This window comes from Nicotiana attenuata, unplaced genomic scaffold (genome assembly GCF_001879085.1).
Source record: "Nicotiana attenuata strain UT unplaced genomic scaffold, NIATTr2, whole genome shotgun sequence".
NCBI lineage: Eukaryota > Viridiplantae > Streptophyta > Magnoliopsida > Solanales > Solanaceae > Nicotiana > Nicotiana attenuata.
The window spans coordinates 131,395-155,406 of record NW_017672462.1 but is presented as its reverse complement, the minus strand read 5'-3'; the positions used below and the strand labels follow the sequence as shown (position 1 = coordinate 155,406).

The window sequence follows — 24,012 nt, the reverse complement described above, 5'->3', positions numbered from 1 at the left end:
GTTGGATCGGGTCGTACGACCTCGGCATGACTTGCGCATGATAACTCTTTGGAACTAATAATAATTGATATTGCTTCTTGGCTTGAGATATAAATTGTTAAATGACGAAAATAAATTTGGAAATTTGTTATTAGTAAAAGAATTGTTTACTTACTTCTTGTTATTGAGTTTTTAGCTGCTTTTATACAATCAATGCTTAAGTATAATATTAGTATTTTATTGTTAGCTAATAGCATGTGTCGGGGTCGACCCTTCGTCACTACTTCTTCGAGGTTAGACTAGATACTTACTGGGTACGCGTTGATTTACGTACTCATACTACACTTGCTGCACATTTTGTATAGGTACATATATGTCTAGTAGTCTTGTGGGCGCAGAGGCACGACTATTGCGGGGACTTAGGTGAACTACATCCCATGTTGCGAATTCGCAGCACAAAGAGTCTCCATCAGAGTTATTTACACTCTCATGTCTAATTGTATTCCAGACAGATGTTGTATTTTACTATATTTCCTGATTGATCCTCATGCACTTGTGACACCGGGTTTTGGGGGTAATTATGGGTTGTTCAGTATTGTAGTTGTAAAAATATTATTATTTACTCAGTAAATTCTATCTCTTACTATTTAATTGAAGGAAATTGTAATTTTGAAAATACTAAAATAAGTAATTGAGTTAATCATTTATTTTTTGGCTTGCCTAACGGCGGTGTTAGGCGCCATCACGACCTTTAATAGATTTTTGCCGTGACACAATCATAAAGGTTTTTTTCAAATTTTGCCAACACATAAAGAAAGAATAGACTTGGGAAGAAGCCATTTAGCAATGTTGTCTAACATTAGCATCACAAAGGTTTGCAAGAAGGAAGGGGGGGGGGGGGACAACGAAGCAGAAAGGAAGATCGAGGGGAGAAAAGAAAAGCTATGTTCTGAAGCTTTGAAAGGACAAGGTGTTAGAATTAAAGGCAACTTCAGAGAAATAGTCTTATTAGCATTACGGTGGCGTAAAAATAGATAAGTAGAGGAAGCTTAGAAGTTTTAGCGAGACTCTTTTGACTCGAGCAATGTAAGTTTCTTATCTATAGTTTTGCTTGCCCTTGTTCTGTTGGTTTATAAAATTCCATAGCGTTAACGAAATTAAGGGTTCATTTGGTAGGATGCATTAGATAAGCGAATGCATGTATTAGCTTTGTGTATTAGTAATACATTGTTTGGTAGATATTTTGAACCTATACATTAGTTATGCAAGCATTAGTTATACATCCTATTTAGTATTATCTTATGCATAACTAATGCATAGAAAAAAATGGCATTAGCAATGCAGTGGGTTTTAATGCATGCATTAGCTTAGTTAAAGACAAAATTGTCCTTCAAATTTTATGCTTGATTAAAATATGTTAGTTAGTATATTAATATAAGTTCAAAATATGCAAATAGTGAGAATAAAATTATATCCCTAGTAAATGAATAAATACTTAGGTTATTTCCTTTTTTATAAATAAATATTTAATTTAATTTTACAATATAGGTAGACAAATAAAATAATTTTTTAAAACTTTTTCATATAAAAATATTTCTCAACATATGTTTCTTTTAAAAAGTTAGAGTGTGGACTAGCTTTGAGGGCATTTTTGTAAATAAATAATTCTTTTAGAAATTGTGCAGTGCTTTAATACATCAAATCAAACAATGGATAAGAAATATGTCTGCATAACTAATACCAGACCCTATTCAGCATTATTCTTATGCACCCTACCAAACGACCCCTAAATATCAATAAGAAATATTATGGGTATCAATGATATTTTAAGTTACTGCTGATTCTTATATCCAGGAAAAGTTTTTTTTAACATTATAGCAAATAAACTATAATAACACTTTTTGAAAAAGATATTGGACTAGTTTAGGTTATTTGAGAATTAAACGAGATATCCTGAGAGTTGGGTATACTAGTTGATTCGGAAATAAAAAGTCATATCCCGTGGAATGAAAACAGGGAAAGAATTAAGTTCACCAAAATTTCACCGACTATATTGGTGCTCATGGAGTTGATACATAGATTGGTTTTGTAACGATATAGGTAGTTGAAGAAGTTGAACGAAGTGCTTGCAGCAAAAAGTTCGATATCTCGGCACGAGTACTGTGAGTAGTAATCTTACCGCAATTTGTGTTTGTAAAACCTGCATGGTTTATACATTATTTTGAAACTAAAATGTGTTACCGAAATGTTTGAAATTGCATGTGGGACAAGTCCTTTACATGAGATGGTTACAGTTATTTAAAATGTTCTCACTATTATGAGATATGTTTTACTGTTACTTGAGATATGATTACCGTTACCGAAATTGAATTTACATGATTTGAAGAGAATTAAATGCCCTATACTATTTTGAAAATGCTTACTTGTGAATATTTACCGTTTACAAAGAAAAGTATACATAGGATGAGACTTTGAAGGATCCCGTAGCTAACGGCGGGTTCGTTAGACCTGGTGCACCTTGTATTTACAGATTACCGATTACAGTTATAGCCCTCGCTAGTGGAAAGGTAGAACTAGCATACAGTTACAGTTTTCCCTCGAATAGGGACCTACAATTATATACGACTCATTTTACAAAGGGGTCCACACAGTGATACAGATTACATGATCCTTTCTTGAAAACCTCCCAAACATAAAGATTTGCTATGAGACAGTGCTTACCGAGTTTATTACCGAATTTTTCAATTGATTTTTTTACACGAAACACATGATGAGACTGATTATTGTTTATTGTTTCTGAAAGGCCATTCTTATGATATATTCTGTATAATATACTAGCATATTTTCTAACTTGTCCCCAATTAAAAACGGTTGTGGTTAAATGTTATTCTCACTGAGCTAGCGACTCACTCCCCGCTATTTTTTTTACAGAGACAATGTCACGACCCCAGCCCCGGTAGTGATGGCGCCCAACACACTGCTAGGCAAGCCCGACCAATTAAATAACCTTAACCATTTTACCCAGTTCATGAATTAATTAACACAGATAATTACCAAGTCAAAATACTAAAATCCGTGAATAGAGTTAAACATGTGAAAATCCCAAAATATAAAATAACTACACAGCCCGAAGAATCCGGTGTCACAAGTCTGAGCCTCTAATACATGAGTATCAACCTACTACATATCGTTCTCTAGAAATGCGAAAATTAAAATAAATAAGATAGAAGGAAGATCAGGACTGCGAACGTCAACTGCAGCTACCTTGAAAACTCCCAAATATGATGCTAGGCAGAGATGTCCTCACTCAGCCTCAGTAGTACCTGGATCTACACGCAAGGTACAAGGAGTAATATGAGTACTCCGGCCCAGTGAGTAATAAACATAAATAAAGACTGAGAATAAGAAATCCTGAATAAGCACAAAGTAATTCTATAAATACAGCAACTTGAACCCAGTAGCATAAAATCAATAAATCAGTGAAAACAATTATAGAAACATCACAACAGATAAATAAGTAATGACAATCAAAATATGCCATGCAACACATAGACCGGTACTTTCCAGTACCCGCTACGGCGTGCAGCCCGCTCCATTTATTTATCGTCGACGGCGCTCGCTGGGGGTGTGCAGACTCCGGGAGGGGTCCCTTACGGCCCAAGCGCAATAATAAGCCATATCGTGGCATCAACTAGGCCCTCAGCCTCATATCAATATCAATATCATACCGCTGGGGCGCGTAGCCCGATCCCATACTCAGTCCAAAATCACATAAGCCTCTCGGGCACATTAATATAGAAATATTTAGCCCAAACTTCATTAGAAAATATTAATTAAGTTTATAGTTTGAAAAAAGTGGTTGAGTTTGCAAAACAATATTAAATTCTAGGACTGAGTTCAATGATATATAAAAATGGTAAGAAACCAGTAATAACAATCCCTGAAGGATTTAATCAGTTGGCACGAAGCCCAAATATAGAGCAAAAATCCTTTTATGCGATCGCGAAGCCTCTCCTGTGATCGCATAGAGCAAAACTCTGCAGTACTGACCTACAATTTTCTGCAGCATCCAAAGTCCCAAAAACCTTCCGTTGGCTTGGCCATCCGAAAACACTCCGAGGCCCCCGGGACCTCAACCAAAAGCATCAACGTATCCTAAAACATCATTCAAACTTGCTCCAATCATCAAAACACCTCAAACAACATCAAAACCATCAAATTACATCGGATTGAAGCCTAAGATCTTCTAAAACTTCCAAAACACGCATTCGATCAAAAACCCAACCAAATCACCTCCGAATGACCTGAAATTTTGCACACACATCCCAAATCACCTAACGAAGCTACTGTAACTCTCGGAATTCCATTCCGACCCTCGGGTCAAAATCTCACCTATCAACCGGAATTCGCCAAATTACTAACTTCGCCAATTCAAGCCTAATTCTACACCGGGCCTCCAAAATCACTTCCGATCACACTCCTAAGTCACAATTCATCCCCCGAAGCTAACTGAATCATCGGAATTCATATCCGAGCCCTCTAACACAGAAGTCAACGTCCGGTTGACTTTTCCAAAAGAAACCTTCCTTAAAGAAACTAAGTATCTCATTTCCTTCTAAACCCAATCCAAATCAACTCGTTCACACAAGACTCTTATAATGAAGCATAAAGAAGCAGAAAATGGGGGAAAAGGGGCGGTAACTCACGTGACGACGGGTTGGGTCGTCACATCCTCCCCAACATAAACAACGCTCGTCCTCGAGCGAGTCAAGAAACATACCTGAAGCCTCAAATAGGTGAGGGTATCTGCTCCGCATCTCCCGCTCAGTCTCCCAGGTAGCCTCCTCCACGGGCCGACCTCTCCACTACACCTTCACCGAAGCAACATCCTTTGACCTCAACTTTCGAACCTGACGATCCAAAATGGCTGCTGGCTCTACGTCATAAGTCAAATCACCCTCCAACTGAACTGTACTGAAATCCAAGACATGGGACGGGTCTCCAATATACTTCCGGAGCATAGAAACATGAAAAACTAGATGCACGCTCGACAAGCTAGGTGGCAAGGCAAGCTCATAAGCCACCTCCCAATCCTCCTAAGTACTAAAAGGCTCAATGAACCGCGGACTCAATTTCCCTTTCTTTCCGAATCTCATAACACCCTTTGTGGGTGAAACCTTCAGCAAAACCTTTTCACCAATCATATAGGATACATCTCGGACCTTCCTGTCCGCATATCTCTTCTGCCTCGACTGCGCTATACGGAGTCTCTCCTGAATCACCTTCACCTTCTCCAATGCATCCTGAACCAAATCTGTCCCTAGCAATCTAGCCTCCCGGGCTCGAACCACCCAACTGGAGATCTACACCGCCTCCTATAAAAGGCCTCATACGGTGCCATCTAAATGTTGGACTGATAGCTGTTGTTGTAGGCAAACTCTGCAAGCGGTAGAAACCGATCCCATGACCATCCAAAATCAATAACGCAGGCGCGTAACATATCCTCCAATATCTGAATGGTGTGCTCGGACTGCCCGTCCATCTGAGGGTGAAAAGTTGTGCTCAACTGCACCTGAGTACCCAACTCTCGCTGAACCGCCTGCCAAAACTGAGAGGTAAATTGAGTGCCCCGATCTTATATGATGGAAACTGGGACACCATGCAACCGAACAATCTCCCGAATATAAATCTCTGCCAGCCGCTCTGAAGAATAAGTAGTACAAATCAGAATGAAGTGCGCGGACTTGGTCAGCCTGTCTACAATTACCCAAATAGCATCAAATTTCTTTAAAGTCCGTGGGAGTCCGGTAACAAAATCCATAGTGATCCTCTCCCACTTCCACTCAGGAATAACCATCTGCTGATGCAAGCCACCCGGTCTCTGATGCTCATATTTCACCTGCTGACAATTAAGACACCGGGCTACATACTCTACAATATCTCTCTTCATCCTCCGCCACCAATAGTGCTGCCTAAGATCCTGATACATCTTCGCGGCACCCGGATGAATGGAATACCGCGAGCTATGGGCCTCCTCCAATATCAACTCCCGAAGCTCATCCACATTGGGCATGCAAATCCGGCCCTGCATCCTCAACACACCATCATCTCCAATGGTCACATCCCGGGCATCGTCATGCTGAACCCTGTCCTTAAAGACAAGCAAATGCGGATCATCATACTGACGCTCTCTAATGCGGTCGTACAAGGAAGACCGAGAAACCACACAAGCCAACACCTAACTAGGCTCTGAAATATCTAGTCTCACAAATTGATTGGCCAAGGCCTGAACATCAACCGCAAATGGCCTCTCCTCAACTGGAATGTATGCCAAGCTCCCCATACTCACCGCCTTTCGGCTCAAAGCATCGACCACTACATTGGCCTTCCTCGGGTGATACAGAATGGTGATATCATAATCCTTAAGTAATTCTAGCCACCTCCGCTGCCTCAAATTAAGATCCTTTTGCTTGAACAAATGCTGAAGACTGCGATGATCAGTGAATACCTCACAAGATACGCCATACAAGTAATGCCTTCAAATCTTCAATGCATGAACTATAGCAGCTAGCTCCAAATCGTGAACGAGATAGTTCTGCTCATGGGGCTTCAACTGACGAGATGAATAAGCAATAACTCTACCCTCCTGCATCAAAACACAACCGATCCCGACTCGCGAAGCATCGCAATATACCATATAAGAACCTGAAGCTGATGGCAAAACCAATACTGGAGCTGTGGTCAAAGCTGTCTTGAGCTTCTGAAAGCTCTCTTCACACTCGTCCGACCACACAAATGAAACACCCTTCTGAGCCAACTTGGTCAAGGGCGATGCAATAGAGGAAAAACCCTGAACAAATCGGCAATAATAGCCTGGCAACCCAAGGAAACTACGAATCTCTGTGGCTGAGGACGGTCTAGGCCAACTCTGCACTGCCTCTATCTTCTTCGGGGCAACCTGAATACCCTCGCTGGACACCACATGTCCCAAGAAAGCAACTGAACCGAGCCAGAACTCACACTTGAAGAACTTTGCATAAATCCTCTCCTCCCTCAATCTCTGCAATACGACTCGCAAATGTTGCGCGTGCTCCTCCTAACTATGCGTGTATACCAGAATATCATCAATGAACACTATGACAAATGAATCCAGGTAAGGCCAAAATACACTGTTCATCATATGCATGAACGCTGCTGGGGCATTGGTCAGCCCGAAAGACATGACAAGAAACTCATAGTGACCATATCTAGTCCTGAAAGCAGTCTTATGAATATCTGAATCCCTGATCTTCAACTGGTGATAACCGGACGGAGATCAATCTTGGAAAACACCCTCGCTCCCTGAAGCTGGTCAAACAAATCATTAATGCGAGGCAGGGGATACTTGTTCATAATTGTTACCTTGTTTAACTGCCTATAATCGATACACATTCTCATTGTGCCATCCTTCTTCTTCACAAACAGGACTGGCGCACCCCAAGGTGACACGCTACGCCGAATGAACCCCTTATCTAGGAGCTCCTAAAGCTGCTCCTTCAATTCCTTCAACTCCGTTGGTGCCATACGATTTGGCGGAATAGAGATGGGTTGAGTGCCCGGCACCAGGTCAATACCAAAATCAATATCCCTGTCCGGCGGCATGCCCGACAGGTCTGCAGGAAATACATCGGAAATCCCTCACAACTGGAACAGAATCAATGCTAGGAGACTCAGCTCCAACATCCCTCACAAATGCCAAATAGGAAAGGCAACCCTTCCCAACCATACGCTGGGCCTTCAAGAAAGAAATAACTCTACTAGGAATATAATCATTCACACCACGCCACTCGATCCGCGGTACACCCGACATAGCCAAAGTGACTGTCTTAGCATGACAGTCTAGAATAGCATGACACGGAGATAGCCAGTCCATGCCCAAGATAACATCGAAGTCCACCATGCTCAATAGAAATAAATCAACTCAGGTCTCCAGACCCCCAATAGTCACCAAACGTGACCGGTACACATGGTCTACAATGATAGTATCGCCCACTGGGTAGATACATGAACAAGTAAAGCAAGACACCCTCGGGACGTACCCAAATGATGAGAAAAATATGAAGACACATATGAATAGGTAGAACCGGGATCAAATAATACTGAGGCGTCTGTGTGGCAGACTGAAACAATACCTGTAATGATAGCGTCTGAAGCAATGGCATCTGCCCTGCCCGGCATAGCGTAGAAACGAGCCTGGCCACCGCCTGATCGATCTCCACCTCTGGGACTACCCCTGGCTGCCTGATCTCCACCCTTAGCTGGCTGGTGTGAGCACGTGATTTTTGCCCCAAGCAAATTAATTCCGAAAGTTTCAAATAATTGATTTCTTTATTATTTTACAATTTTTTGTGAATTTTTGTTTGAGTTTTTGTGTTAATTGGTTGTATTTTTCATAAAAATACAGAAAATATGCACATACATTTAGGGATTTTAATTTCACCACTTTTAGTATTAGTTAGGTATTAATTAGATTTAGAATAAAGTTTAAAGAAAAAAAAATTGCAAAAATAGTCTTGTTGCATTCTTAATTGTTAATAGAGTTTTTATGTAATTTTAGGAAAGTTTAAATAGTTTAATTGAGTCTTTGTTTTGTTTTAGCATTTTTATAAAACCAGAAAAGAATAAATAATAATAAATGAATACTAAAATACCAAAAAATAATAATAAATAAATAAATAAATAGAATACAAAAGTAAGAAAACAAAATCAAAAAGGAATTTGGGCTAAATTCACCTTAGACCAAATCAAAGCCCAAATTTGTACACCTGAAACCCGTCCAACCTTACCCGGTCCAATTCCCCAGCCCACGTGAAACGACGTCGTTTGGACTCGTTCAATCAGGACCGTCGAGGTTCCTTGATCGAACGGTCCTGAAGCTGGTTTTAATTAATACATATATGTCCGAAACACACCCCCCTACCCCCTCATTCATCTCTCTCGCACCCCACTCTCATATCTCACCGGAAATCGCCACACCATAGCCCCACCGTATTCCACCGTATCTCCACCCTCTTGCCACCGTCCGTCGCCGGCCGGAAATCGCCGCCGCCGGCGGCGAAGCTCCAAATCACTCAAAAATTACACCCCTCAATCCTCTCATCCTCCTCTTTCCAACCCCCATGATAGCATCCTCTAATTCCTAACCAAATTCCTCGGATTTTAAATCTAAGATTCGGCCAAGACCCTACTTTCTCCAAACTCAACCAAATTAACACCATATAATCCCCTCACCCTCCTCATTCCGAATCTCCAAACGATAACTTTCAAAACCTCTCCAAAACCTTCGAATTTTAAATTTAAAAATGAAACCCTAGTTTAATTTTTTAAGTTTCTCGACCCTAATATCCCTAACCAGGTGTCTCCCTGTTTAAGACACCTGATTAGGTATATTACGGGTCAAGAATCTTTAAAAAAGATTCACGTGTTCGGATCGAGTCAAGCTTAGCCGCCTCTAAACAGTAAGCTCTCTTTTTTCTTTTTCTGTTTTCTTTTGCTTCGTTACTGTGTGTTTTATTATTTTTTTATATTTATTCTGATTTATATTTCCCTTTGTTCCTTTAGTTCACTCTGATTTTCCTTAAAGTTTTTAGCAGTTGATTAGTTTAGTAATTAGATTTTAGCAGTTGATTAGTAATTAAATATTAGTAATTGCTCGTTTAATATTGGTGTTCTAAAGTTCTGTTTATTTGAGTTAACATTTTCTTATTGATAAAATTAAGTTAATATTTTGTTAGGCTTATTGATTTGGGTATAGTTGATAGTTTTAGTATAGTTTAGTAATTCCGGGATTAGTCAGGGGTAGCTTGGGTATGGAAAAGGGTAGTTTTTTTAGGGATAGTAATTGTAAAGGTAAGGGGAGGGTAGTGTAGGAATTATAATAGGTATAGGATCTTCTAGAACAAGACTTTAGTGTAGTTTTGGTAAAATAAGTGTTGATACTTGGGTAACAAGTTTTAAAAATGAGGGACTAAGAAACTAAATAAGAAAGGGACTAAAAAAGAAAACTAAAATCTGAAGGTCTGCCTATAAAAAGGGCATACACACTGCCTTGTAAAACAAGTTTTGGGGAGACCTCTGAAAATTCCCCAAAAACTTTCCAGCTATTAATTTTCCTCCCAAATCCCTTTCTGAATTCCTGGATTGCAAATTCGAATTTCAAAATCTAAGGAAGTTCAAAATTTGCATTCCTATAGTTCAAATATTCTTCTAGATCTTAATTCCTGTCAAAAAATCCAAAAAAAACATACAAAAATCCAGTAGAAAATTCCAAACAAAAAAAGATACTGTTACATTGAAATTTTGAGTTTGATTGCAAGTTAGTTTTAATCCGAGTTTCCTAGTGTTTCTAGATTCAATTTCAAGTCATTTTGGGTTTTGTTCAGGCTGTTTTGGGTTGTTTCTATTTGCTGAAGTTCAGAAATCATCTCCTGGGTTTAATTTCGAATCATTTTGGTTCATTCGAGTCTATTTGGTGGATTATTGGAACTGTGTTTTCACATTTTGGTTCCGGACTGATTCTGGTGTTGTTTGTTGACTGTATATGAGCTGCAGCTTTGCTATTTGCTACTGATTCTCCTTCATCTTATTGTACTTTGATTCCAGGTACACATTCTGAGCNAAAAAAAAAAAAATACTGAAAATCCTGAAGTTCAAATTTCTTTTAGATACTCATTCAAGTAGAAAATCAAAAAACAGAAAGCACAAAAAAATAGGAGTTCAAATGGTCTTGATTCTGAGTGAATTTTAAGCTCGAGTGAGCAGTCTTTTGAGTCCTTGTTTGCTGAGAGTTTTAAAAGGAGTTTTGTGGTCAATTTTGAGTCTAGTTGGGTAAATTTGATACTGTTCTGGGTGGTCTATCCATCCTACTCGAATTGAAGCATTTCTGCATTCGTTTCTGAGTTGAAACTGTCTGAGTGGTTGCTGTTTGATTTTCAACTGCTGCTGATTGCTTTGCTGTAGCTAACTTCTCCTCCTTTTACTTGATTCACACTTCAGGTACACAGCCTTGAACTCGCATCAGTGTAACTTTGAGCTGGAAATTTAGAGCAATGTGTATAAGCTACTTGTGAAATCAAAAGAATTTGGTGCTTCATCTGATTGTATTCAATATTTAGATGCAAACTCATGTGAACTAGTATTTACTGGATTAACTAGGACAATTTGTATAAATAGGACTGTTGGACTGTTCTGAGCTTGTTTTGGATCGTTGTGAAGTTTGATAGAAGGGACAGCAGTGTTCCATGATAATAGGTTGTTTAAATCTTTACATTTAATTAGGTGGTATATGCCTAAGTCTGTTGTTGAATCACAATGGAGAACCAGTTTCGTTTGTGAGCTTATATATTAGCATATAATGTTGTCCTTAAAAACGTTTGATCCATATGTTCACCCTTGAACAGATTCGAAAGTTAAATTAGCAAACTGGAAGTCTTAACAAACAATATAAAATAGTTGTAGCATCGGCAGTCAATATCCGATCTCGGATTAATACTAGACCTTGCACCAATTTGAATTCTGTTTCTGGGCTCAAACACAAGGCCCAAGCAATTAGTGTTCAGCTTTGTAACTGAACTTTGTACGAGATATTCTTTGTGGGCTTAAGGCCCTTCAATGGTGAGCCCAATCGCACAAGCAGCTCATTTCGTTGAGTCTAAATCCAGACTCACATCCTGTTGGGCTTTATCGTTTTTGAATGGGTTTTGAGATTAATTCTTAATTGAAAAAGTACCGGGTTTTGGGCTGTCCAAGTTAAGTAGCACATTTGAATTAAGAGGTCTTCCTCTTGTTCAAATGTGGACTTGAGCTGGGAGCCTAAATTACTAATTAATTAGGCCCTTTAGAGACTAATTCAATAGAAAATAATAGTCCCTTTTAGGATGACCTTTAAAAAGAAGTAAAACACGGCGTGCCGCGCCAAACAAAATTCATAAATTGCGTGGCCCTCATTAAATACTTTATTAAAATAATTTAGAAATTCGGGACATGCCATTTAACAAATTTCCATGGCCCCCCGCAAAGTTAATAACACGTTAGTCGCTTTAGGAGCGTTCTCTAATAATATTACCCTCTTAAAGTCAGGTGTGCATCTCATGGGACCCAAATCCAAATCCCAAAACGTTGAATAAGAGGTGTTGAGGATCCGGGTGCATTTCATGTGACGTGATCCAAAAGCACGCTCTTAAACGGCGTTCACTTTCGTAAAAATAAATTATAAGCGGTAAATAATATTAAAACTGCACTATAGGTCCGAGCATGTATTTAAAACTAGAATTTCAGCCATGTATAATAATTTAAGCGACCGTGCTAGAACCACGGGATTCGGGGGTGCCTAACACCTTCCCTCGGGTCAACAGAATTACTTACACAGAATCTCTGGCTCGCAGACTCCAATTGGGAAGTCGAATTTTTCCTCGATTTGGGATTTAAATTAAACCGGTGACTTGGGACACCAAAAGCCAATCCTTTCCCAAGTGGCGACTCTAAAAGTAGATAAATGATCCCATTTCGAATAATGTCACTTTAAATGGAAAAACTCCCTTATACATTTATCCTTCGGGGTAGGTGTGTAAAAAAGGAGGTGTGACACCGACAAAACCCGACATAAACCGAATCGAGAAAAAACCAACTTAATTGGTTTGATTTGGTTCTAATATTTGAAAAACCGACTTACTTGATTTGGTTTCTTTTTAGGGAAAAACATCCCAACTGAACCATGAACACCCCTAGGTAGAATCAAGCACAACACATTTTCGTACTCATGATCATTTCATTTTTGCAGCTTTTGTTGCTGCAGATTTGGGACATTAGTGTTAATGTTAGGCTAGTTAAAGGTCAAAATTTATTAAAAGCCTAGCTTCAAATTTTGGAAATATTAGTTTTTTTATAATTAATCGGCAGCAATAGCCGTCATACAAAATTGATTGGCTTCCTTATGATATCACATTTTCCACCAACAGAATTGCTCCAATTACCATTAGAGTAATATTTGATTAAAAGTCATTGGTAATTTGAGATATGTTTAGGCAAGTTCAAATGGGATAGGGCATGTTATACAAAACTACAGGACAAATTATTCCGGTACTTATCTTTAATCACAAATTTGAACTAGATATTCACGAACTACCTCCCCACCTTTCTCCACCTCAAAAGAAAAGTCTAAAACCTCCAAAAATCTAAAACAAATACCAGTGGCAAGCGCTCCAAGTCATAACTGGAGAGCAAATTATTACAACAATCACTCACAATCTTTATTAGGATATACCGTGAAGGCGTGATCAGGATATACACGTCTCTGCAGCTGCTTCTGCTAGCCCGGTTTGGAATGCATTTTACTCTAGAGCAAGTTGAAAATTAATCAATTATGTACTTGAACAAAAATGTGCTGCTTTCTCTGACACCAAGAATTCAAATTCCTTGGGAGAATGCTCTATTTGACTATGACTTGATGCCTGATGGGCTCGTATTTCTCACCAACTGCACCGCCTTTATCCTTCTGGAACTGGATATATCGCAGGGTGCTTGCAAAGTAGGTATCTGCTGCAGGATCTGCTGTTGTATTTTCGCTTTGCATTTCAGTTGTGATTAGTTCAATCAGGCTCTGGATGGAGGCAACATTAATCTGCGAGACCCCCTTCTCAAAGAAATATAGATACCTGTTAACATACAAATGGTTCTGTTGTTAATTACTTCCAAAAGAACAGTATTTGAGAAGGAAAAAGAGCAGGAATGAAGAGTTGGTTTTACTTGTTTAGAATTTCTATAAAGAGCAAGACCGATCCACTGCTTCCTCGGGTTGCAGTGGACATTTGTTGAGCAGCATTTGCAATCCTTAAGGCCCGCTTTAAGCAAAGCAAAACCCTGGATTAAAAAAAAAGTAACACATGAGAAGAAGGCAACAGAAAAGCATGAAACCAAAAGGAACTCAAAAGAGCCTTTAAATTTATAATTTATCCACTAAATATGCATGGTATAGTTATGAACCTTTCTCCATCCTTGATATTGTCCTGATCGTCAACCCAGAAAAGATGTGAACAAGCATATACAGCCCTACATTGATCAGGCTTCTTAAGGAGCTTTGCAGAGTACTTGAGGATACAAAGGGGAAAGAGCAGTTAGAATCCATTTGTAATGCTATTAAAATCAGCAAAAGCAAATAGGAGATGCTAAAACAATTACCCCCGTGGCCTTGTGCGTTAATGTATCCCTGTTCTCAACACCAAAGATGTGCATTCTCTGAAGAGTCCCTATTATCAAGTGTATTGCAGTCACCTGTGCTTTGGAGTCCTGCCAAACAATTGAATTAACATTAGAAAAATCAACTAAGGCTTTCACGCAAACATATAGCATGCCAGGAATTCCAGAATATAAAATTGGGACAAAATAAAGCAGATACTACCGAGATTTCTTCTTCATATAGCATATAAGCTTGAGTGAAAAATTCATAGGCAACAGGCTCTAGGTCAGATTCATTAGCAGCCTGAGCAACAGAGACAACTGCTTGTCAGTAAAAAACAGATGCGAGCTATCTTCCACAAGTTTGAACGGAAATCATCTACCTCAGCACACTCCAAGTACAACTTCAATGCTAGTTCGGGTACTGGAACAATTGAGAGAGCCTCAATAATCTAGAACAAGGTGTAGCTCATAAGTAACAGAATTACCTCAGGACAATCATAAGAATGGTAAAATTGTAAGAATGACTGCAAATGAAGGAAGACAAGCTAAAGAAAGAAGGAATAGAAGAACACAACTCATAAAACAAGATTTACGCTAACAACATCCCCATTCTGTTATATTACCTGATTGAGTATCTGAAAAAATTTCTCAGGCATAGCAGATGCCTCATCCTCAGGAGCATTTTCATCATGACTATGCAGTCGCCTAACAAACTAGAAACAAAGGGAAAAATACATCAGCGGTACAACAAAGTAGGTCAATCTATTTGTGAAGGAACTCTCCTCTCTTTCTTCTCTTTAATGGGGAACATGGGGTGGGGTGGGGGGTAATATACTATCTTTTATGTTCTCTTCTTAGAATGAGTAGTTCCATAGGTGAAGGATCATGCTAACGCGCTACATATGCACGAGTCCGCTTCATTTAGCTTAGCACAAAGGGAAAACGAGAAATATTGAGCACCAGACTCCTCTTTTTTTGATAAGGAGCACCAGACTCCTCTTTAGCCCTTAAGTTGCAGATTCAAACCTTAAGAGAGTTAAGAATAAGGGGAGGGATGGTACAAGGAAGCCTCTTTGGTCCTCCTGTCAAAATGTGTTTATGCACAGCACAAATCATCTGCAATACAAAAAATAGCAAATCGTATCAACTCTCGGAAGCAAGAAAATAACACTTACAACTAGGAAAACAAACATAGCAGCCACATAGAAGCAAACCATACAACATTATCATCAGGTGCATGCCTTGTCTGGAGCATAAACGATCATATAAAAAAATGTGAACCGCAGAGCCACGAGGCATGAACTGTTCATTTTGGTTACAAGCTGGGCTTGTACATGGTCATCTTAAAGTTCTCTCCAGTGTTGGCAGTCATTGGGTTTCTCATCATTTTCCTTTTTTTCCCCTTCTTAATAAAACATTAACACTCTTCATTGATCTACTCCCTCCGGTCCACAATAAGTGAACATTTTACCTTTTTATTTTGGTCCAAAATAGGTGTCCATTTACATAATCAAGAAGGAATTAATTTTATTTTTCTAAAATTTGCCCTTATTTACATATTCCAATGTGTCAAGGTAACAATTAATTAAGGTTAATTTAGTAAATATATCTTTTTTTCTCTAGGAGTTCGTATTTCATGGGTGTGCCAAAGGTAAAATTGTCAATTATTATGGACCGGAGGGAGTACATCAATATCTTTTTTTGAGAATGGAATTATACATCAATATCAGGACATCCAACTCATCACTTGCAAGTTGAACCTGATGTTAAGACTATAGCTCATTCCCATCCATCTCTCTGGTTAGAAACTTAAGGATAATAGGGTATAGGGAATATCAGTATCTTTTCTTGCAAGAGGTAGTGATTACTTAATAGAAGAAAATGACTTAAAAGAAAGATAATACATGGTATTCTATCCCAAGTTCATACTCCTGGTTACTTCTTTGGGATGTCAAACAACCATGACCATATCCTGGAAAATATATTTTTGACACTGTACAGACTATTGTTTGAATATTCTATAATATGAAAGGCTGTGCCCAACCTACTTTTACACCATTTACCCAGAGAAACAAAAGAAATACAAAAGGAAACAACTAACTGCTTTCCTACTTTATTTTCTGCCAATCAAACCACCATGTTCAACTTTTGGTGAAGGGATTAGAAACTAACACTCTATTAGAAAACAAGTACCTTTGTAATGTTTCCTGAATCCAAATGCTGACAATAAGCTAAGGGCAATCAACAACAACTATGCCTCAGTCCCAAACAAGTTGGGGTCGGCGATATGAATACTCATTCCTTTCAATTAGCTCAACTCATATCAACATCATTACCAAAATAAAATAAAAGTGCAAGTAATAATAATTATTTAATAATAATAATAATAACAACAACAACAACAACAACAACAACAACTAACTAGCAGGTATCACCTATATGGATTTTTCTCTTCCATTGTGCATCTTTAGCTAAGTCTGCATTGATTCCAAGGATTTGTACGTCTTTCGAGACAACTTACTTCCATGTGATTTTAGGTCTACGCCGTCCCCCTTTAACACCTTCCCCAACCATAGTTTCACACCTACGGACCGGTGCATCTGTAGGTCGACGCGGGACATGACTAAACCATCTCAAGCGACCTTACCTTGACCAGGAAAAGGGAAGAAAACAAGTACACATGCTCCACCAGGAACACGCATAAGAGTACACTTGACCAACCTCAATCCAAAAAGGCATTATGCTACAAGGGCATGATTTTTCAGCAATAACAAGTACAGAGGCTGTCCCTCAAAGGAGTATATAAGTAATTTAAAAGAAAGTAAATCATAATTACCTTCAGCATCTCTTCAGGATCGTCATTGTGAAGCATTTGAATAAGCCGTGCAACAGAATTCTGCTCTTCCTTGAAATCATCTTCATCAAGCTGAAAATAGGAGGATGAAGAAACTAAAACACAATTGCTTACTGCATTGACAAACTAATTTTAAAATAGATGCCAGTGAGGATGCAAAGGGAAATATAAGATTAAGAACTAAGGTAAATATTAAAGCAAGCAGAGAGTTTCCAGTCCACCTCATCATTAACATCCTCATCCAAATCTCTAATCAGTGCTTTCATTAACTCAAAAAGTGCCTCAACCTGACAAGACCAGCAATTTCAAGTAACAAATGGGAAACACTTGTAAGCAATAAATTCAAGTACACAAAATTAACTAACATCAAACCTTTTCAGCAGTTGAAATGCAAGTCTTATTTTTCAAAATATTTTGAACCAAAACATTAGCCATCACTTTACTAGTTGCATCATCAAGATACTCCATAAGATGAGGATAATTTGACAGCTTTAGCACAGTATCTATATCCTTATACTTCTCCAGGGGAGCACTTAGTAGGGCCACAATCTGTTTTGTTGCTTTATTGTCTTTGAGCTTTCCTTTCCCAGAAAGTTTCTGAACACATGCACCCTGCATGTGAAAAAGAGTGTGATCATTACAGGCTCCACGCAAACCAGGCAGGCCAGAAAGCCGTCTAAATTGACATAGCCTTCAAAGAATGAAAAGTTCCAAGTTCAACTTATCTTGTTTTTGTGTTCTGTTCTACAAATGTCACATGTTCATTATGGATCCAGAAAACACAACAGGCTAATAAACTTACCCAGAAACATAAAACCTAGAACCATAGTGTGTAAGTCAACTACTTATTGAGTGAGAGAGAAAAACAGAACCTACCAGAATCTGATCTACATAATCAAGGCGATCAGGGTGGACATGAAGAGTAAATGTCAAAAGAGATGCATACAAAGTCACCACTCCAGCAATAGGCATGTCTTCTTGAGCCTCTATCACCTGCACCAACAGAGAGACAGGCATAACGAAGCGCATCATCATAATCAAAGAAAGTATACATAACTAAAATTCATTACTGATCAGGAAAAAAACCGTAGTGCAAGGATTTTAAAGTCATGTTATTTGGTTCGCTTTTGGAATGTCTGTTTTGTTTGCTTTTGTTTTGTTTTCTCTGAAAAAATACCTGTCATTCAATATGATTCTGCAAGTATTGGTTCACTGTGCATTACCAACAGCCTTTTCGTTAAGGTTTTGTTTTTTGAAAACCAAAATAATTCCTTTCCAGAAAACAACAGTAATTGTTGTTTATTCTAGGAAACGAAACAACCAAGAACATCTTGGAAAGCTTTCTGGTCCAATATCTCAAATGGAGAACAGAACAGAATCATGATTACAGTACAATGTTATCAATCCATATTTTCACAAACGATAATCTCTCTGAATGAATCTTTCTGCTACTTTATTTCTAAGATTTATCTGAATCTCCAGCAATGGAGAACACAAAAATTGCTGACAAAAATTGCTGGTCAATAAGTATCTCTTGATGAAATTCTAAAACATCAGCAATATCCACTAAATCCCTACTCGGTTGAGGTAGAAGTCCAGGATATAAAAAAAGGTTTCTCCTCGAAGCATTCTAGAATCCATATAGCAGTTTTAATATATTTAAGAACAGTAATCTCAATTACCTTGCCTATGGCATTGTTTAGTTTTGTGAAAGCTTCAACCTGGAAAAACTCAGGTAAGACCTGCAGGAAGAAATTATTCAGAAACTGCAAGGTGTAAATCTCTAATTCTGGAGAAAGCTGAATTTATTACTAACTTCTGCACTTAAAGCAGCATAGTTTGAAAGCCTTTCCATCAGACGAGCAAGCACTGTCTTGATATCAACAGATGGCTGAAGACACAAGACATAACAGAGACATAATTGACATAGCAAATGATCTAAAAACACAAATGACATAGAAAATAATGCTTGGTAAGTTAAGTTCTGATAAAAAAGGACCACTGATGGTCCACTGGCTAGAACTGTCACAGAGATAGTTTAAAACAAACAAGTGGCAAGAATTTACTTTACAACAATGACTTCATAAGTGATACAGATTTGGTCCTAGATTTTTTTTTTGATTGGGTATAAAAATTATCGAACAAATGCATACCTAATCTCTTAAGTTTCCCAGCCTATCTTCTAGCATTAGACACGGACTGCATTATTCATTGGCCTCCATAACCTAATTTTTGAATTTATAATGCCGAGGTTATCTTAAACATTCTTGCAGACAGTAAACCAACCTCACACCCGTGGTGTCCCACCAGGCATGACATTTTTGCTTCTACATTTTGCTATTGCAGTTAAAGAAAATCCCAATTTATGATTGAACAATACTGATATACCTGAAACTGGGGGCAAGCATCTAGTAATGTTTCAAGAGTTTGTAAGTGGTACTCATCAGGGAAGACTTGGATGATGCAATCCATCAAATATCCCTGTGCAATCTCATCTTTACAGTTGACAACCTAAACATAACATGAGGTACACTATGAGTTAGAATATTGTAAAGATTTTGGCTTAAATAATTACGATAGGGAAGGCCACCAGAGGCAAATTACCTGCTCTAGAACTCTTGGAAGCACCATATCTTTGTACAAATCAAGGTCAATGCCCTCAATTTGACTTAGAACATGCAGGTTTTTCCCCACCTACCAATAATAAGAGCAAAACGAAAATCCTCACATAAGTGTGCACATCCGTGGCTTATTTCAATTGCTAGTAATCATGCCTAAGTAACAGCTCATTACAAGATCGCGAAGCTCGCTCCTTTCTTTTTCACGTTTTTCCTTTTCCCGTGCAGGTCCCTGCAGACCAGAAAGCCCGATGCAACCCTCAACTCATGATCAGCAAAGAGTATGTATCATTCAGAAGCATTAAAACACCTGCATGACCACAAAGTATGCCCTCATGATTTCTTTTACCTTCATGACATGCAGGTGTTGTGGCATTATTCATGTCAAAGTACGAGAGCAATTACAGCATTCACAGACATTTGAACCAACCTGATGTTGCATTCGCACCCAAAGTTTGTTCATTTCTGTGAAATTTTGGAGCACGAATTCTACAGCATCCATGGCAGTGTCAGCATCCCTGTGGGAACAGCATGTTAGGGTATCCAACAAAACGTTCATTTTTGTAAATTTTCTTCCAGTGTGCGTAAACCTTGCAATTAGACCATTGCTAAGGGAACCCAGATAATTTGGGCATCTGACACAATAATGTACCTACATCGCTGGTAATGCAGCTGGGTTATGCCCTTACCCTTCATATTCAGATCCTATATCAGGCAGTTTATCCCTACTGACTTGGGAAAGGTAACTCCTTAGGAAGAGCCCACGTAACGGATGCTGTATGCTACGGCACATTTCCACCAGATCTTTGAGAATATCCTTGGCAGGAGCCTCCTTTGATTTGATGTACACCGACCCCACTGTACAAAGGAGATACCTAAGAAAAAGCAGGGATAAAAACCGTGAAGATACTGACATGCAATTGATATAAGAGCAGAATTAGCATACGCTTAAGAAGGCAATCAGTGACTTATATACTAGTAACACAAATCTGAGTGCATTACGTTTCTCTTGACTGAAGATCACAGGAATAATGAAATCAAGTGTTCTTATAACCGTATTAGCATTTCTTTTTAGTATAAGGTACATTACTGAAGGGCAGAGGAATAATGAAATCAGGTGCGTTATAACAGCATTAACATTTCTTTTCACTCAAGGTACATAACCGAAGACTATTAATTTTGTTTTCTTATCAAAAGGGACATAGCTGAAGAGCAAAGGAACAATGGAATCAAGTGTCCCTATGACCGTTCCACCATTCAGCATTGTGTACAACGTTCCCTACTTTTGGCACACAATTTGTGTACGAGGTTTCATTACTCCCCTTCCCCAGGACATCAATAAATCATTACCTTATCAAAATATACTAGTAATGCAAATCTGAGACAAATTGAACTTGGTATCTCAGCATTCCTGGATAGGAACTTTGAGCTTCAGCTATACTTGTGACAATCCCTCCCTGTTTGAAAAGCAATCACCAGTTCACAAAAGATTTGGGAAGTTTTACTTCATAAAAGGATACCGGCCTATTGCTAATTACCCAGTGTGGCTTTGCTTTCCTATAAATTCACATATATATATTGGACATTTTCCTGTTTCAAATACTCTAAATGCAATGTCAGCAGATTCCCAGTTTCCAAACTGCTAGAGCTGTGAAACTTGCATTCACATGAGTTAAAGGATTTATTCAACTGAGTGCTAAACAAAACATGGAGAGTGATGTCAGTGAGCAGTTTAAGAGAATATGAACATAAGTTTAAAAGAACTTTAGTGTTACAGGTCAAATGGAACAGAATCCAAACATTCTGATTCAACAGTATTACAGGTGACAAATTTTATTGCCAATAGTCTTGTAGTTCTTCATAGGCAGGCGGGATAGAAAATCTTCTCCCAAAAAGAGACAGACCATCCAGGACCGCACTAAAAAGTAACCCAATTTTCACTACCACATGATTCCCAAGTTTGTGATCAGATAATTTATCACGGAGAAGGGGGGTCAATGCTTCTCCTCTATAGGCTCTCAGTCTTAGTAAAGAAAGCATCATAATTGTACAAGTCAAGTGCTGAAGCTTTATGTGGAACTTTGTATCTACACTAGCATTTGATAAAATTTAGACTGGGGAAGCTGTAAAGAAATCTTATAATGGCTAAATTAATAAAGAGTGCACAGAAGTGAATTGAATTGGATTGGATTGACTATTGTGTGTTAAATGGATTATATCCATCACTGTACAAGGGTGTTCTAGTAATACAAGAAATATTGGACCTTTCCTATTCCCAAATTATTATCTGATATGCTCCAACTTATTATTTGTTGCTATCTTGTTGTTGTTACTGTTCTTTTTCATGAATTTTTCACTACTATATTACCTTTCTTACTGCTTATGCGTGCCATGAACTGAGAGTCTACCGGAAACAGCCTCTCTACCTGCTTCAGGTAGGGTTAAGGCTGCCTCCACCCTACCCTCCCAGACCCCACTTGTGGGAATACACTGGGTATGTTGTTGTTGCTCCAAATTTTATCCCAATAACTTGGGTATGATCAAGTATAGGTGGGGTAGTGCACGTCCGCGAGCACATGATTGGTAGTACTTAGCCAAGGGTGCTTGCTTCCCAAGTTGCGGTGAAGCAATCACTTGACCAGGTCCTCCTTGTGGCAAACACCTTAAGAGGTTTAGTCAAATGTGGTAACTTATTTGCTAATTGTGGAAGTGTTGTTTGTGGACTAGGTTTTTCCTGCTATTCTAATTAGACACAGAGTTTGTAAGAACAAAAAATCCAACTGGTAGCCTTTTCCTTGATTCGTATAGGGTGAAGCCCTATTGGATCTAAACCCATTTTAGAGTTATCAGATAGTATGTGCTTTACTACTTATTGAGTATTTAGCATTTGAAATATTTAAACAAAATAAGACTGTGAAGTTTGAGCAGATTCATTTTTTATCAGTAAAATAAGATTCCATTAACGACCAAACAGCACTATGGAATATTTACAATAGGATCAAAAAGCAGAAAGCAAAAATTGATACTCCATCTTAACCTGTCTTAATAAGGACTCTATAGTATCTAACAAAGTTCAGCCTTATTTGCATACTCCACTTAACACAATTAAGGATTCAGAATAAGGACCAGATCGCCATAACAACTTACAATCTGGGCAAAATGTTGCCAGCGTGCTGCACAAGCTCATACAAGTCAACAATAGAGCAACCACGCTTACTCTCCTCCTTGAAGAAAATCTCTAGCTTCCTCAATTCATCAAATGCCCGCATATCTAACAAAGCATAATTCCAATACTGCTGGTTAAAGGATCTTCAAGTTCTAACTTACACACTAAGAGGCAAAATCTAGACCAGATCAGTGAAAATCACTTACATAGCTCGTAGTATTTGTGAGGAGAAAGCTTGGAAGTTCGAAGCTCCGAGAGCATCTGAGCCGAGTATTTCAGTGCATCTTTCAGATTGTTCGAGTCCTGAAAACTCCAAATTAGGGGTTTTGAATATCAAAAAGCTCAAATTTTACAAGTAAAAAATAGAGGCTTTGGGGAAATACAAGAGCGCGATGCATGTAGAATGCGTTCTGCTGAAGGCCGGTGATCCCAGCGGCAAGCCACTTCTCTTCGTCTTCAACTCCGTTAGGTATCATATTGGATTGTTCCTTGCAAATTTGGGGGACCTTCGTGTTTGATTTTTGCTGCTGCAACTGCAAGTGAGGGTCCTTCTCTGTGTTTGGAGTGGTCGTGCAATTCGAAGTAGATTGCAACTCCGTTAAACGTTAAAATCCGTTTCCAATTTCCCCTTCCACCGGGTCAGGGATCAAAAGCAAAATTACATCAAAGTGAGGTAACTACAGTATTAATTTTAAATATTGTGCACGGTTAAAATAGGGCTTGCCCGATTTTGCCATTTAATTGAGACCGGGGAATCACGTCGAGGGTCCGGCTCGTAGTGGATCAGGCCACTGCACGAAGATAATGTATCAAGCTCGAGAATCGAGGTGCTCGTCGAGGTCGAGGCAAACAACGATCGAGACCAAATATGACTTCGAAGGAAGCGCTATAACGGAAAGGCGAGATACCCGTAATCGGTCGAAGATCACGGTAAAAATCCCGGAACAGATCAAATCAAGGACGGCTATTTATGCTAATCATGGGATTTACTTCCGTAATTAGAATTGTACCATAGATAGGATTCTTCTACTATATAAAGAGGATTCTGATCACTTTGTAATCACTATATATTCACACAGATAAAAACAATACAATATTCTCTCTTTAATTTACATTCTCTAGTTTACCAACTTACTGCACTTTAACTGTTGTAGCATAACTAGCACGAGGGTATTCAAGCT

The 24,012-nt window shown here is 38.7% G+C and overlaps 1 protein-coding gene across 1 annotated transcript; it reads right to left on the bottom strand.

The window, feature by feature from the left end:
• Positions 1-13,014: 13,014 nt before the first annotated feature.
• Positions 13,015-23,493, bottom strand: LOC109213306 (vacuolar protein sorting-associated protein 35A-like). Its single transcript, XM_019377089.1, has 22 exons — positions 23,215-23,493; positions 23,038-23,134; positions 22,813-22,936; positions 20,355-20,540; positions 20,096-20,183; positions 19,841-19,897; positions 19,652-19,741; positions 19,436-19,558; positions 18,864-18,938; positions 18,730-18,789; positions 17,924-18,040; positions 17,420-17,659; positions 17,269-17,334; positions 17,030-17,119; positions 15,220-15,309; positions 14,817-14,906; positions 14,574-14,642; positions 14,414-14,494; positions 14,194-14,301; positions 13,999-14,102; positions 13,762-13,875; positions 13,015-13,670 (listed from the first exon to the last, which is right to left on the bottom strand). Exons 1-22 carry the CDS (start codon positions 23,305-23,307, stop codon positions 13,445-13,447), a joined length of 2,388 nt encoding a protein of 795 aa, XP_019232634.1. The 5' UTR covers positions 23,308-23,493; the 3' UTR covers positions 13,015-13,444.
• Between the last annotated feature and the right edge of the window lie 519 nt (positions 23,494-24,012).